The following is a 16,972-nucleotide window of genomic DNA, read 5'->3' as shown; positions in this document are numbered from 1 at the left end:
CAAAAATTCAATAGAATTTTTTTTTAATTACACTCGAATGTATGACGTCATGTTTATGTTACTGTCAGTGTCATGTATATTTTTTAACAAATGAGTAAACTGTCATTCGGCTAATTTTTAATTTTGTAATTTGTATTGCTTTACGTCAGCCACGTTGGAAGTGCCAACTTGGTGTTTTTATGGTAAATAAATGCTTTTTCAGACATATTAAATGAAATTGTTAATAAAAGATACATAATACAATAACTGAGACCTATCTAAGGTACGAAATCTCAACATTGGTGTTGTAAAGTTGTGATATACTTCAAGTATACCTGTGACATAATTTTGTTGTTATTTTATTAAAATCAGGATTATACAAAATTTGGTGCCTTTTGTAGTAGAGTTGGTGCCTTAAAATGAAGCTGAAGGAATTAAAGAAGACGGTCAACGTGAGCTGGTCGCCAGCGGAGCAATATCCGTCGATGCTGGCTGCCGGCTCCGCGGCTCAGCAAGTCGATGCCAATTTTAGCTCCAATTCCTCATTAGAACTTTATTCTTTAAATTTAGAAGACCTAGGATTAGATTTAGAGCTTAAAGCCAGCTTGCAAACACAGCACAAGTGAGTGATCTTAAAACTTAAAAAAAAAACATATAGTATATAATATTTATTAAGTACTTCATTTTCTACTTAAAAATATGCCATCTTTGCCATTATTCATATACATACTTTTTCATGATAATAAGCAATAATATAATCTATTGTGATATGATTATAATTTTATCTAGAAGTGGCTAATGTAAATGTGTGTAAAATTTGTGAGATTTAAAAGTCATCTGAAATTTAAAACAAATCTAAATCATTTATTCCTATAGACAACACAATGTACACTTATGAATGTCAAAAAAAGAAATATATATGCATTGCTTCTAATTTTACATTTACTGCCAGTTCTCAAATTAAGGGCATAGAATGGAAGAGAAGAACTGGCAATAAACTCTCCACAACTTTTGTAAATTGCCAAGTTTATTGTTTTATACAATGTTTGTAAGGAGCTGCAACTATTACACCATGTTCCACACAACATCTTAATAATAATAAAATAACTTAAAAACAAATATTTGTTGTATATTAGCCAGAGGCATGCTGAAATTGGAGCACTTATTCTAGTGGGAACAACACGCAAATAATATGTAGTCGAAATAACTAACATTAGCTAACTCATGTGGATTCCTATTATGATATTTAGCAGTGCACAGTGAATATTTCATTTACTTAAACTTAACTAAGAGACTTTAAAATGGAAGAAATAAATGAAAGTAATTTATAAATCATTAATTATATTCAGTGTGCTCAAAAAATTATGCTAGATGGTAAAAAAAATACTGATTTGATTTAACATCAAGTGTACTGTGTAACCCAGTATGTCACTTGAAAACTTGTTTCGTAATGGGCTACATAATGGACCATGTGTGAAATGGTGATTTAAATAAGTGTTAGATGTTGTGTATTTATGTACTAAAAAGACTTGTTTAATAGATATAATACAATTTTTCACATTATTTACCCAATTAAATGTTTTGCTGTTTCTATCCAATGGCTACTGAAAAGCACTTGAAAAGTTGAGTTACGTATATAGTTAATTATTTTGCGTTAATATACATTTTCCATTTGAAAGTGAAATAGTAATGAGTATGGTTTTTTTGTAAAGGTTTCAGAAGATAGTGTGGTCAGGTGCAGGAACAATAGTTGGTGGCTGCGATGGAGGCTTGCTTCAATTCTATAATACTGAAAAAGTACTCAATAGTTCACCTGATGCACTTGTCGGAAGCAGCAATAAACATAATGGTAAATAATTCTAAAGATAATAATTTAAGATATTGTATTTGAGTGAATATCAAAACTTTTAAAATCCTCTTGACATTCCTTCTATATTTAATGGTTGGTGGAATCAGTTTCCATACTTAGACTCTCATTAGATCCGTTGTGCATAGCCAAATCCATTTACAAATTAATTGATTAAATTACATGAAGCCATGCAACTCCTATTAAAGCATAACATACAATTTTAATTTAATAATTTCCAATGAATGACTTTTTTATTCAGAGTTCCCCAAGTAATGCTCCCGAATACTTTTATGTTTAATTCTCTAAATAAATCAGTAATTTGAAGTCATATTATAAGGTCACGGTGACCACGCATGCTGAAAAACACACAGTTTTAATAATAATACATAGCTTTAATCAGTTCAAAAAGTGTTTCTCTTAATGACAGTGTCATCTTAACTATCCTATGGCCTAATTTCATGACTCAATGTACAACTCAACAGCTAGGTATAATTTTAAAGTTAAGTGTATTAATATTTCTTTATCAGAATAATAGCGGCCCCTTTATACTTACTAATTAATTTTATAATATTGGCTGCGGACAGTTGTTACAGTTAGGTGCAACTGATAAGTTATCTTTTAGTTATAAATTTTTGAGATAAATCAATATTATGTTTATTGTTTATGCTACTTTTACTTCTTTGCATATGCTCCATTGATAATAAAATAATCAGAATTTGACTTGTAATATAATAACATTGGTCTCGAATGAGGACTCAATACATTTAAAAGCCTAATAAATTCTTATTCGTTGTCCCCAAGTAATTACCGATCAAGTTACTATAATAATGTTAAAGTTACCTAAATTTAATTGATTACTGACAAGCGCAGCTTACTTCTTAACCTTTAATGTATTTTTAAAAAGTTGTTCCTTTCAGGAAATGTATCTGCATTGGATGTTAATCCATATCAAAAGAATTTATTAGCATCTGGAGCATCTGATAGTGAAATATTTATATGGGATCTAAACAACACAAGTCAGCCAATGGCACCGGGAAATCGAAGTCAGCCTTTTGAACATGTACAGGGGCTAGCGTGGAACCAACAGGTGAATAATTTGAAGATATTAGATATATAAATATTTCAGATATATATTTATTCGATTTAACAAATGTGTTATATGTATAATTTTCTTTAGGTAAAATAGTTAGTGTTTAACAATTGTATGTCAATTTTCTATATATTCTTGTTTAATAGGTTTACACTTTACTGTACTATACCTTTGCTTTATTTGTGTCAGCATATTGACTGTGATGGTGTCTTCTTTCAATATATTTCTTCATGTATATGCTTGCATAATTACATCCATTGTGATTTGGCTTTTTTTTTCCAGGTGCAACACATTTTGGGCTCCACATTTGCCACAAGGTGCTTAGTATGGGACCTGCGGAAGAATGAACCTATTATGAAATTGAGGTGAGTAATTATAGCCTTTGTGATTTTTTAATAATTCATCATTTAAATCATTCCAGACTGACAAAAATAGTATTTTGTTTATAGATATGATTTGAATTAATTTCTTTGCTTTGATTAATTATTTATTGATAGGTTTGTTATTGTCTTAATTTGTGCCTTTATTTTAGTTTAAAAAATTCCCATTCAGTTCCACTAAACCTCTAAATGTGCGGAATCTTGAATTATTTAGTGTTTGCAACTGGAACAAAATGTTATTTCACTACTAATACGAGATCCGGCTGCAGAATTGTGCGTTGACGCATGCGTAATGGCTTAAAAGTGAGACACTAAGAAATGAAAAAAAGATACATATATTTACAAACAAACTAAAAAAACTTCTTATACGTAAATGTTATTATAGCGTTAATGAGTACCTAGAAGATAAAAATATAGCTTAATTTCATGACTATTAATCCCTAAATATACAAAATTCAATAAATAAAAAAAATGTATTCTATGTAATTGGTACTCGCCGGGAGTGTGAAGTTTTATGTGCTATTTTTTATTGTGTTGCTATTAGCTATGTTATATAGGTTTCGTAATGCCTTCTTTTGCTGTGCCCTAACAGGGTCCATAATATTGTACTTAGCTTTAAGCCTCATAAACATCTTTTGTAAACGTTATGGAATGCAAATAAATACATGAATACATGAAAGTGTCGCTCAGCTGCTGCAGCAGCAATAGCTATCCTTGTCTGACAAATGATATTACGCGTTAACTCTCTTTCACTCTACCTTAATTATTTATCATCTCTAACAACAAGAGACTAATCAAAAAGGAGACTAAGTAGTAGTTAGTAAAATATAATGACGTCATGCGGGGAATTCCCCGAAATAATAGCAATCAAATTCAATATAAATGTTCCGGTTCGGGGCTTCTAATCTATTGTTTTTGTCTCGTATACGTGAAACTAATGAATACATTCATAAAACTTGAAGAAGATATTTCATTTTTAAAGTGTACAGTTAACTTTATTGATATGTAAATACTACTTAAACTTAAGTTCAATTCTTAAAAATGTTCCATTTAACCAATATTAGCGACGCCCAGTCCCGCACCCGTTGGCGCAGCGTGTGCTGGCATCCGGCCGTGGCCACTCAGCTCTGCATCGCTTCAGAGGACGACTTGCTTCCGGTCATACAGCTTTGGGATCTACGGTGAGATTCCACATTAACAGCTTTCAATAGGAATTGATTGAAATTTGTTTCTTTTTGCACATATGACCTGAACTGGATATCTGAATGAAAAGAAATGTTTAGAAGCAATTAGGTAGGACGTACGATAATGTTTTGATATTAAAGAAATGAAGTGTAAAATATTTGTGTTACATTTGTTGTTTTTCAGCGATTTCGTAATGAAGTATCATTCTATACATACCTTAAGATATTATATCTCTTTTGATGAAACAAAGTTACATCTACAAATCGTTTCCTGTCCATTCGACTCGATTGTTTTGTGTAAATATGCAACGGCACATTCTCCGTGCAGGTTAGCAGCGTCTCCGTTGGTAACCCTGGAAGGACACAGCAAGGGAATACTGGGTCTATCCTGGAGTCCCCACGACCCTGACCTACTTCTGAGTGCCGGAAAGGACGGCCGACTGCTTTGTTGGAACCCTAATAACACCAAACCGGTATGTCGCTTCTCATAACAGACACGTCCATCGAGTCCTCTCAACCGATATTAATTGTTTTCTTTCACTACAATCGATTGGCAGGGTGGAGAACTGGTGGTGGAGGTGTGTCAGCAAGGCCAGTGGGTGAACGACGTGTCGTGGAGCGGCCGCACCGCGGGCGTGTTTGCGGCGGCGGCGGCGGAGCATGTCGCCGTACACTCGCTGCTGGGTGGCTCGAGGCCTGATCGGGTGAGATATGCTTCTATGGGCTTGGACTTTTCACTATTTATTCTCTAGGCAGACGGTGTCGCACCAGTTCCTGTGACGTCTCATAATAAACGGTTTTGTAGCATGTTAATTATAATTCATAGCATGAATGGGATAGGATATAATAAATAGATGGAGATTTCGTGTCACAAGACAGACGTACAAAAATGAATATAGGTTTTTACATAAATTAATGATTCATGGTTTAACGATTGATGCACCGAAAATTATAGGACGAGTACTAAACGTACAAAGGTCTAAATGCTTCAGTCTAAAACTGTAGATTCATTCTTTGAAAGAATAAATTCGATGATGTTTGTATCTCCTGTATGAAGTTTGCTTCCTCTCTTTTAAAACTCACCAAAGAACCTTGGAAACCCTCAGCAAAGTCTCCACACGGCGAGCAACATAATGGAGTCGTTCGGGGGCGCGGACTCGTTCGCGGCTCTCCCGGCCGTGTCCAGAGCCGAGCCCGCTTCGGCGCCCAACCCTCTGCCGAAGCAGCCGCCCGCTTGGCTCAAGAGGCCCAGCGCCGCCAAGTTTGCCGTGAGTTTATTTATCACAATTGAAATCTGTATAAAGTTGCATTAATAACTTAACTTGAAAAACTTAATCAATTTTCAAATCGTATATCAAGTATTTTTTTTTAGTTTGGTGGAAAACTGGTGACATTTGACAAGTGTCCACAAAGCGAAGAAGTTCGGAGATTGGTGCAAATCACTCAGGTATACTTTTTTGTATTAATCATTATTCAGTGGATTGAACAAATATCCAAATGTGTTACCATATTTTTATGATTAACAGGTTGTCAGTGAGCCAGAGTTGGTGGAGAAGTCGGTCTCGTTGGAACAAGTTTTAGCTCTCACGTTGAGCCGGGACCCACAGGCGGCAGACAGGCTCGCAGAGTGAGTTCACGCTTTTATTGGAAAAGCACACTCTTGTTCATGAAACATCTGAAGCTTCGTAATGTAGTCCTCGTTGACGATGTTGAGGTGTATGTTACAATGACAATTCCAGGTACTGTCGCGAGCAGGGAGACGCGTCTTCCGACCAACACGAGCGGTACACGTGGTTCTTCCTTCGAGCCAACTTCCTTCCTTCTTTCCGCACTGAAGTGCTTAACTTGCTCGGTGAGTGCTTTCCACCATCGACATATTTGATTGATTTAGCGTAATTTTATTTGAGTTAAATATTTTGAAGTAAATAGAAATATTATCTTATATTTTGACATAGAAGGACGTGTGACACGCATTTGTAGACATTTATGCCAAAATTTCCCGACTGACTCGGGTCCCGAGCCATTATTAAGTTGGGGTTAAGCTTTTTAATTGGAAAGTGGCCGTTCAAGTTTTACGTAATCAAATTTACTACAATTATTTGTCCCCCCATCCACCCCCTTGACAGCAAAAGTAATTTCTTAATTTTTCGTTTAAATCCCTACCCCCTAGTCCTTACGTAAAACTTGAACGGCCCCTAAGAAATAAAATTGTAACAATATAAAAAAATGATACTAAAACTTTTTTTAATGTTCGTCTATTGACATAGGTATACGCTACTCCAAATTGCAAAATTATGTAAAATAAAAATTATATTAAAGGTTACAAGCAAGACGAAATCCCATCGAAGTTCAAAAGTCAAAACGCTGGAGACATCCAAAACGACACAGCCTTTTTGAGCCGAGTAAGTTCTAAAATATTCATTTCAATGTGTATGTGTATATGTTTCGTAATCGCCAGCTTCTAATTCATGTTTTAATATTCCTTCGCTTATTCATTCTCAGAGAAATCATGTTTGAAAATATCAGTTTTATACAATTTTCAGATAGTGCATCCCGCACTTATTCAATAATGTATATCGAAATGATTATATTAAAGGCCACTAAATTCATATGAACTTGTTAAAAACGTTGCATATGTTCTCAGTATATTTGTGAGAGTGATAGAAAAATATATTAAATGGTATTTGAGGCCTATACGTTGAGGTCGAAAGACACGATACCTTGTCACATTAGGATTGTATTTGGTGAAACGGAACATAGGTGGCGCGTGTCTGTGATTGGGATTGATAAAATCTTTTTTCTCTCCCAGCGTTGACTCGTAAGTGACTTTTTGGTGATGGTCTTGTGTATTTTTTTAAATCAAACACCACTAAGGCTACTACTAAACAAAAAAATAAGGGGCTTACATTAAGTCCATGTCACTGTGTTTAACATTATACACGACCTCCAAGGGAGTGTAGGCCTCCACCAATTTCTTCCACTTGTTTTTCCCTGGGTCCACCAGAAACCTCTCTTATTTCTTGTAAAGCATTACGAATGTCTATTTCCAAAGTTGTCTTGCTAACGCTAAACTTAACAAATAACGTAATAACTGTGGGCTGTATGTGGCTAATGTGGCTATGTGTAACCGTGGGCTATTCTGTCTGTCCGTCGCTCTCAGGGTGAGTCCACGGAGACGGAGGCTGAACTCTCGACCGACACCAGCACCGATCTCTCGGTGAGTATTTCGGTAATTAGCTTTTGCATTTCGATAACTAACAATGAACGCCGTAGTGTAAATCCCTTTAGCTTTGTCATGTTAAATGTAGTGACGGTCTCGGCTTTTCAGGAAGCTCAAACCCTAATCGAAAGGAAATTGGCGAATCTCGACCTAGAACCCACTGCCACGGATGTCGTCATCCCGAACGGAGAAGGTAATGCAAGTATCTCACTAGTAGATAATTAACAGGGTAGGACACTAATTATTAATGCAGTGTATAGTAAAATGGAAAAATCTCTTTTAATCTTCTTCTTCGCGAGTCGAGTCTCTCCAAAACGCTCCTGAGACACGGGAGTCGCAGTCTAATAGTTTTTTTCGTAGACGGACTCTAATGCAATAATAAAAATATATTATTTTTGGTATCGATTTCCAACAATATCTCCCGCGTAAGTTTAAAAATGTTTCCAGAATCAGCGAGTTTGATTTGCCGAGCTCTCGTCTGCGGAAACTTGGAAGAGGCCGTGGAGCTCTGTCTCGACGCTAACAGAGTGGCTGATGCGCTTATTATCGCTTCTCTGGGTAAGGACAACGTTACTTCAATACTTTACTCAGAAGTTTTTTTTAAACTTTGGAAGACATAATTAGATATAATATACCTAGTCTAGCCATAAATATTGAAATACAGTAAAAAACATTTTTAGTATCTTGTGTACACTTGTGCTGATGTTTTGATACCTTTTGACGTGACAACGTCTTATAAGTCGATGAAGCCGGCTGCATGCTCGAAAAATATGACACATGCGGCATTAGCTCGCTCTGAGGCATTAGCTCGCTCTGAGGCATTAGCTCGCTCTGAGGCATTAGCTCGCTCTGAGGCATTAGCTCGCTCTGAGGCATTAGCTCGCTCTGAGGCATTAGCTCGCTCTGAGGCATTAGCTCGCTCTGAGGCATTAGCTCGCTCTGAGGCATTAGCTCGCTCTGAGGCATTAGCTCGCTCTGAGGCATTAGCTCGCTCTGAGGCATTAGCTCGCTCTGAGGCATTAGCTCGCTCTGAGGCATTAGCTCGCTCTGAGGCATTAGCTCGCTCTGAGGCATTAGCTCGCTCTGAGGCATTAGCTCGCTCTGAGGCATTAGCTCGCTCTGAGGCATTAGCTCGCTCTGAGGCATTAGCTCGCTCTGAGGCATTAGCTCGCTCTGAGGCATTAGCTCGCTCTGAGGCATTAGCTCGCTCTGAGGCATTAGCTCGCTCTGAGGCATTAGCTCGCTCTGAGGCATTAGCTCGCTCTGAGGCATTAGCTCGCTCTGAGGCATTAGCTCGCTCTGAGGCATTAGCTCGCTCTGAGGCATTAGCTCGCTCTGAGGCATTAGCTCGCTCTGAGGCATTAGCTCGCTCTGAGGCATTACATTTAAGGCTTGAAGTGCAAGCGAGAGCGCGGAACGAGCGACAAGGAGGCACAATCGGTTGTATTTATGCGTACAAATAAATGTAACTTGATCAAAATTGTCAAAATTCCATTAACCTACTTCTCTATATCCATACAAAATATCTATCAAACAAATAAAATTAAAAGTCCATCAGTATTTTCTTATGACGTTGTCACGTTCAATTATCGTCAGTAAACCGACTTTACGGGCCACGTTGCACTCTATCGACTAAGTAGTCGATTAGACTTCCCAATTGGGAAGCTTTCTTGGAGCTTTGAGCATAAATACGGTCATTTTGTTTGTTAAAATGTTGCTCCATTGTAAAAAAAATCTCATCCGTAAACAAAATTTTTCTGTTACCTCATTTTGCGTACCGCTTCAATAGTGAAATGACTAGTACGTCTCTTATAGGCTACAAGTCGTAAGTCATCTTTTAAAATACGCGACATGGTTCTAGGTGGTATCTTCTTCTCCCGAGATAAAATCTTTTGCTTTCGAACAGGATTTCTTTGAATTCTATCCCTTATTGCTTTGACCATCTTTTTCGTACGAACACTACGTGGTCGGCCAAATCTGTTTCTGTCACAAACAGAGTATGTCTCGTTGTACCTATCAATAGCCCGGGACACAAACATTTTACTAATACCAAGCGTATGGAGAGTTTTAAAATTGCATTCGGCTCCATACATACTTTGTGTAATTCAATCACAGCGATTCAGTTCTCTTTATTACATTGTACAATGTATTGGCGCCAAAATGAGAAAGTGATAAAAATGACAGATTCTAAATTCAAAAGTAAATTTTTTTTTCAATTGTATCAGTATTAATGGCCAGACTGAGTATATAATACTTAGAGAGTTACTAAAAAAAAAAAAATTAAAACATTCCACAAATCTTATTCTACAAACCCGTGGGAGATGTCTCTCGGTGACCACGTCTGAAATGCCGACGAGAGCTAAACTGGACTTTAGGTTTATGGTATGATTGAATCAGAGTATACATTTTCAGGCAGCCAAGAGCTGGTCTACAAAGTACAGCGATACCATTTGAACGCCAACGCGTCAGACCCGGTGTCTCTACTCAGCGGAAGTCTTCTGCGAAGCAAGTGGGAGGGGCTCGTGAGGAGTTCGGCTCCCGAGAGCTGGAAGGACGTCTTGGCCGCCCTCGTCACTCACGCGGACACGGATGTCCTGCCCCACTACTGCGGTGAGAGCTTTGATTGAGGGCTTTTGAAGGAATTCTAGCCGATAACTAAAAAGTCGGCAACGGCAACTTTGCATTTGACAATTAAATTATTTTATTGTACATAATTTCGGCTGGCAAGTGTTTCGTGTAGAGTTATATTTTATATTAATCTAAACAGTTTTACGGAATGTTACTCGTGTTACAGAATTATTAGGTGACAAGTTATCCGAGGAATCGGACGAAACCTACAAAAAAGCGGCCCAGCTATGCTACGTGGTGAGTGCGGCCGGTGATGCGTTAGCCGCGCGGTTATCGCGCGAGAAACGCGACGTCAACGACATAGCGGAGCTGACGAGGCGAGCCCAACTCGCCCTGTTACTGAAAACGGCTGCGGAAACGCGCGGTAGACCAGTGCAGGTTGGTTCGGTTTTGTTCCTAAAGTGTGTTTAATGTTGAATTTTTGATTACTTTGTGCTGGTGGCTTCAGTGTGCCACTCTCATCCCTCAGATCGTAGGTTCCATTCTCGGCTGTGCACCAATGGTATTTCCTTCTGTGTGCATTTAACATTCGCTTGAACGGTTAAGGAAACATCCGGTTCTAGGCACAGGAAGCTCAACATCTACTTGCCTATTAAATTGATAATTGATTATGAAACAGATTCATAAACATGAAGCCCAGACCTGAAAAGGTAGAAGAAAGAAAACTTATTGCAAGTGGCAGCCCCGCTGTACTGTCCCCAGGGCAATGGTTGTTTATCAGATATGAAATGTCTCCACAATTAAAAAAAAAATATCTTTCAGGACGGAGGCAGCTTGACAAGTATTCTGACGGAGTACGCGGGGCGATTGGCCTCTCAGGGCTGCCTCCAAAGCGCTCTCACCGCTCTCCAGGGCTCTCCTTCGGAAATGTACGACCGTCTCGCCACCGCCCTAGGGTTGGCACAGAACAGATTTGCGCAGGTAATGTATGCGGATTAATATATCCTAGACGCAGCTATGACTGTAAAAAGTATTCAAAATTATTCAAAACATTTATTAATTAACATTATTTAAGTTATAGATCACTGTCGTGTAATGCTTTCGAGGAGAAAGTTATTAGAATTTCAAGGCAAGGTGCATTTATAGCGTTATAAATAAGTTAACTGTTCTTACATTTAAAACTAATTATTAAAATTAATAAAAATTAAAAAATGAAAGAAACCTCTTTTTTACCGGATTGAAGCTTATGTATTATTATAAACTTACAATAATAAGTGTTTTCTTTCAATGTGTAAAAGCTATGTTAACAAAGGACAATGCTAAAATGAAAAATGTCATCATTTGCATGCCTATTTATGTATGGCTGATTGTGCTGATTTTTGTAATTAATCCATCCAATAATACCACTTTCTTTCCAGGTAAACTATTTATTATTATTATTAATTTATTTTTATCGTTATAACGTAATGTTAATGTATTTTGTTCAATACAAGCCAGTCTCATTTGTCGGTACGTCTATTTCAGCAACACCAGCCACACCCTCAACACCCGCAGCAGCAGTTCGCGGGCAGGAGTCGCACGGCGAGCGAACACTCGCAGAAACGTCCTCAGCCTAACGCCTTTTTGCCCATCAACGCGGCACTTCGTGAGTGTCAGTTATCTTAACCAACGAATTGTATTATATTTGTAATGATAATAATTTGAGCGCTAATGGATGTTTTTTTGCAACACTCGCTGGTGTGGTGAAGGAAAACGTCGTGAGGGTCTATGTAAATCTATTAAGGTGTTAGACCTCAAACTGAAGGCAGAAGGCCGATACTTGTTCCATGAAATAATTATCACGAAACTGGTTACAACATCAGACCTAGAGAGTTTTACTTCGACGCTTATTATTATATATTATTTTCTATAAACCCTTACAGCACCGAAGCCGGAAGAGCAGTGGCAGAGAGCGTCCAACCCGTGGAACGCGTCAGTGCCAGCTGCGCCCGCGCAGGTGGCGACTCCTTTGCAGCACTCGCGACCCGGAAGCGTGGGACCTCAGCCCGGTATGTCTTTGTATGAAGCCAACGTGCAAATATTATATTGACCGACTATGGGAATAAATTTAACCGGGAATTCTAAAAATTGTCTGTGATAAATACAGATTCACTATATCTAAAAGAAATAAATTCCTTATGTCTTGCTATTCAAAACATTATTGTACATAGTGTATATCTTGTATAGGTGTGGTTTATTTTAAAAACACCTTTATAATAGATATAACGTCATTCCAGGTATAACATCCCGCTCCAAATACAAGGTGGACCCGTCGGTGCAATCGGCTCCACTTTACGGCCAATACGGCTTCAACAACGCTGTGACGGCTCAACCGCAGTTCGGCTACAATAGTCCAATTCCCGACCAATACAGCTCCGCCGGTGTCCCGTCCCACAACTTCACCCCCGTCAACCACCCCAATCCTACGATCCCGCCCTCGAACCCAAACGTGCCATTGAACCCGTCCAGTCAACTTAATCCGACCGTTCCGCTCGACCCGACCACTCCCCTGCATCCAGGGAATTTCCCGACCGACCGATCGAATCAAGCGAACAGGCCGGGACAAACGAACGGCGGCTATTATGGCTCGCAGGGAGTCGAACCAGTCGCTCCCGTCCCGCCCCCCAAACCGGTCGCCCCCGGATGGAACGACCCGCCCGTCATGACCTCCAAGCCCAAGGTATAGCTGAACTTCTATTGAGATCGGTTGTGTGTAATCGTATAATATTACGTCTATGTATTCATTTAGTCGATATTAGTTTAGGCAATGTGACCAGGACATGTCACCCCTACACGCGGGCACCAGGCACTGGAGTCACATTATTGGCCACGGTCGCCACGAGGTATCGCACGAGCGGACGAAGTTTCGGTTCCTCCAGTAACTTTGTTTGTCAGTTTGTTTAACAACGTCGAGCATGACCTTCGGAGACATGGTTGCGAGCATGGTTTTGTCGATTTCAGTTAATTTGTTCTTAGGAGCTTGGTTTTCCACTGTATGAGTTGTATTCTCCATCCTTATTTCACTTATTAAATGACAATGACGCCCGCGATCGTCACATTAATACGGAACTGCCCCTTTCAGCCGAAGCCAGAGGTCCAACGACAGGCTCCAATCACTCATCCGTTATTCGGCGCTGAGCAACCTCAGCACGTGCCGCTAAATCCGACACAGTACCCGGGTCAACAACCGTTTCCGGGTCAAGAACAATTCCCGGGTCAACAACAGTTTCCGGGTCAACAACAGTTTCCGGGTCAACAACCGTTTCCGGGTCAAGAACAATTCCCGGGTCAACAACAGTTTCCGGGTCAACAACAGTTCCCCGGCCAACAACAAACTCCAAGTCAACTACAATATCCCGGACAACAGTTACCCGGGCAACAACAGTTCAATCAGCAGCCTTTGCCGGGACAACGAGGCCAGTTTCCTGGTCAACAATTCCCTCCGCAGTATTCAGATCAGTATCAGCAGCAGGGATATCAAAGGGTTCGTAATGCCTATTATTCATGATGAAATGTGTGAATCGGGAAGTCGTTTTATTATGAAATCGAGGAATGTCCACTAAAATATAAATTTAGTATATTTAAATTTCGATTAGTTCAACATAAATTTCCAGGCGGAAAGTCCAGCGCCGGCTCCCGTGCCGAAAGGCCCCATTCCGGAGCAGCATCAGATTTTGCAGACTACTTTCGAGCAGCTGAGGCACGACTGCGCCAACAGTGCCACTAGCTCGGTTAGTTCAATCGATCAATACTATATTATTGTTTCTATTGTGAACGTTGATTAAATTAAAACGTTATTTGTTGATTAACCGAGCGTAATGGATTGAATGCCCTATATTCTGGCATCATTGCTTTCCAGGTGGCGAAGAGAAAACTCCAAGAGGTTCAGAAGAAATTAGAGAATTTGTACGACTTACTGCGATTTAATAAGGTACGGAGCAAATTAATATTTCTTTGGATCGTTGCCAATTTTATTGTGACCTTACTGGGTGACCTCCCTCACTAGTAGTAGGGGGCGCCGAGAGGGGATTTGGGTATTGACTGCAGCGTGGCAATTTAATATACGGGGCATACCTTGTACCCAGTGAAGTACCTCCACCATATATGAGCCCCATATACCTGTATGGCCGCCCGTCAAGGATAAAGGATCAGATTAGTAAAAAAAAAATATAATCATCACATATTCTCGAGCGCGTCAGATTTAAGTAGGGTGGGTTAATTACGTGCTAAAAATCTGACAATTAGCAAGTGACGTAATGGAAGGGGAGGGCTGCAAAGCTGTCATCTCGACATTCTCGAGCGTGGCAGTTTTGTTTTTTTATTTTGAAGGAGATATAATATATTAATAATAATAATCTTTATTTCTTCTCTCACATATACATACATAGAAGGTTATCATGATTAAACTAAGATGATAACATTTGGAAGTGTATGTGAGAGACTGGTCTCTGTAACAGGAGACCTGAGTGACAGATAGCCAGCCTCTCCACCACCGGACCGGAACGTAACGTGTGTGTGCGCGCGTGTGTGGGTGTGCGCGCGTGCGTGTGTGTGTATGTGTGGGCGAGTGGGTGTGTAACAGAGTAACAGTTATTAAATCTTCTGTTTCATCATAAATCAACGTCTTCAGCCAATTAGTAATAATTAATAATAATTCAAGGATGACGAAAAATATGTAATCTGACGATTTCCACAAGCCAAAGTAAGGAAAATTCGTCGATAAATATTAATACCTGCGGCAGCATGATGATGATATTGGTTAAAAATATTCACTATGAGTAATATTAAAATAAACTGTGTATTTTGTGGTGAAACTACTTTGCAAAAATCTATAAAATTTACATTAGAAAAAAATGTATAAACATTTTATAATATCGTCGACGTAAACCGGTTCTTTCGTTTGATGATGTTTTAAAGCAGTTTTTTTTTAAATTATTACATAATAAATACATGTTTTACTTGAACAACATACACTTTGCTATTTCCTGAGCTATTTACTATAAGTTCAATGATTAAACATTTTTTTTTAATTATCAGATTAGGCGAATTCCTCCAGATAATCGTCAGATTATGAAACATCACGTTTGGGACATAAACATGAACCAAATATATATTTGAATCTGACGCGCTTGAGTATTTCAAAACGGCCGTGAGTTTGCGTCGCTTGCAAATTGTCAGATTATTAGATGAGATCGATTTTTTTTGACGTTCAAGATCTGACGCGCTCGAGTATGTCCATGACACGGTTTTTTTTACATTTTTGAAAGAGCAAAGCCCCATTATATACCCATTATATACAACCTAATAGGTCTCTGTAACGCTCGAGTAAATCCATTTAGCTTTTGGGCCCCCTTACTATATATGTGTGTTTGCCAGAAATGCAAATAACTAGAAAGTTCAGTAGGTTTTTTACAGCAATATGAAAGAGAAACTTACGAATAGTTGAGAAGTTTGGAGTTACCAGACCAGTAAGGTCTTTGATGCGGAATAGTTTCAGATCTGCCCTAATGGCGTGCCTCGTGGGCTGGTAGGGGTCCTAAGTAAAAAAAATCCGTCAAAGAGATTTAATCGAAACAACCCTTTCAGCTCTCGGAGAGTTCGTTGGGGACCCTCCACTCGTGCGTGCAGTGCGTCCAAAGCGGAGACCTGAACGGCGCCCAGCGCGCGATCATGTCTCTGGCCGGAGACGTGGACTTCGCTCTGGTGGCCAGCTTCATCCCGGCCATTAAGACGCTCCTGACCTTGGCCGACCGGCAGTCGCGGTAGTTCCACCCGTAGAAGACAGAAGATTTTGATCACATCTCGATCACCAATTATCACGGATGTGATTATTCAGAAGATTTCCAGTTTTATTTCAAAGGAACTTTCGAGGACGTTCATACATTTGTTTAGTCTTTAATTGTTAACTTGACGTTTGACTGTGAGTGTCACGTTATTATAATTATCTCAGTTAGTATTTACCGGAAGCTTACGGTTACGATTTGCACTTTAAGAGATGTCAAAATTGTTCGTTTACTTAATACTATGTGTATGAATTGTTTTTAAATAAAATATATATTTAGTAATTGTAAAAGTTTATTAATATATTAATTGGATATTTTTGAATAATGTTTTGCATCCTACAATATTTATTAAGGTGTGTATGTTAAAATTATAAAAGTAATTTTATCTTTGAAGTATGTAAAATAACTTAATGAAATATAATTGTATTATATCCTAACGTGTGTATCAGATTGTACATTATAAACAGTGTATAATTAATTAAGACTTAGTTATATTATAAATGAAATATATTTTGAGAAATTATTTTGTTGTTTTTTAAGTAATAGATAAACTGTGGTATCAACCGGAATGTTGTCTATGAAATTGATAGACCTAGGAATTATCAAATTCATGGTCATCTCAATAACCAATTCGTTTTTAACATACGGGGTAACTGCTCCCGTCTGGACTTTACCCTTAGTTCCTAAGTCCTGCGTCATCTCATCTATTGCAACTCCCCTATATATATATATATATATATATACCGATAATGCTTGATAACTAACGAGCAAATATAGTTAATTTCGTTGTGATAACTGTTATTACGTAATAATAGTAATATATCTTAATATAAACGTTGATTGATCGTTACTACTGATGAATAATCGCTGCCGTTTTGAA

The 16,972-nt window shown here is 38.6% G+C and overlaps 1 protein-coding gene across 6 annotated transcripts; it reads left to right on the top strand.

Moving 5' to 3' along the window:
• Window positions 1-119: 119 nt before the first annotated feature.
• Window positions 120-16,464, top strand: LOC123712979 (protein transport protein Sec31A). 6 transcript variants are annotated; one of them, XM_045666408.1, is made up of 26 exons: window positions 120-182; window positions 381-601; window positions 1,692-1,828; window positions 2,746-2,915; window positions 3,201-3,283; window positions 4,363-4,479; window positions 4,811-4,955; window positions 5,040-5,186; window positions 5,589-5,750; window positions 5,855-5,929; window positions 6,009-6,109; window positions 6,222-6,334; window positions 6,802-6,884; window positions 7,643-7,699; window positions 7,811-7,895; window positions 8,150-8,260; window positions 10,115-10,312; window positions 10,497-10,708; window positions 11,093-11,251; window positions 11,795-11,921; window positions 12,193-12,318; window positions 12,547-12,989; window positions 13,392-13,793; window positions 13,924-14,040; window positions 14,169-14,240; window positions 15,896-16,464. In XM_045666408.1, exons 2-26 carry the CDS (start codon window positions 399-401, stop codon window positions 16,073-16,075), a joined length of 3,825 nt encoding a protein of 1,274 aa, XP_045522364.1. In that variant the 5' UTR covers window positions 120-182; window positions 381-398; the 3' UTR covers window positions 16,076-16,464. The 6 variants fall into 6 exon arrangements, with proteins under 6 accessions (XP_045522364.1, XP_045522365.1, XP_045522361.1 ...); XM_045666409.1 differs by having other exon boundaries at window positions 128-262; window positions 11,795-11,915; XM_045666405.1 differs by having other exon boundaries at window positions 128-262.
• The last annotated feature ends 508 nt before the right edge of the window (window positions 16,465-16,972 follow it).

Source organism: Pieris brassicae, chromosome 8 (assembly GCF_905147105.1).
Source record: "Pieris brassicae chromosome 8, ilPieBrab1.1, whole genome shotgun sequence".
In the NCBI taxonomy this organism is placed as follows: Eukaryota; Metazoa; Arthropoda; class Insecta; order Lepidoptera; family Pieridae; genus Pieris; species Pieris brassicae.
This window is presented reverse-complemented; position numbering and strand designations above follow the sequence as displayed.

What these genes read in the sequence shown, in the direction of transcription:
- LOC123712979 (XM_045666408.1), top strand. Translation starts at nt 399, where the DNA reads ATGAAGCTGAAGGAATTAAAGAAGACGGTCAACGTGAGCTGGTCGCCA. An exon ending in ACCCTAATAACACCAAACCG is followed by an intron (nt 4,956 to 5,039) that starts GTATGTCGCTTC and finishes ATCGATTGGCAG; the next exon opens with GGTGGAGAACTGGTGGTGGA. An exon ending in ACACAGCCTTTTTGAGCCGA is followed by an intron (nt 6,885 to 7,642) that starts GTAAGTTCTAAA and finishes CGTCGCTCTCAG; the next exon opens with GGTGAGTCCACGGAGACGGA.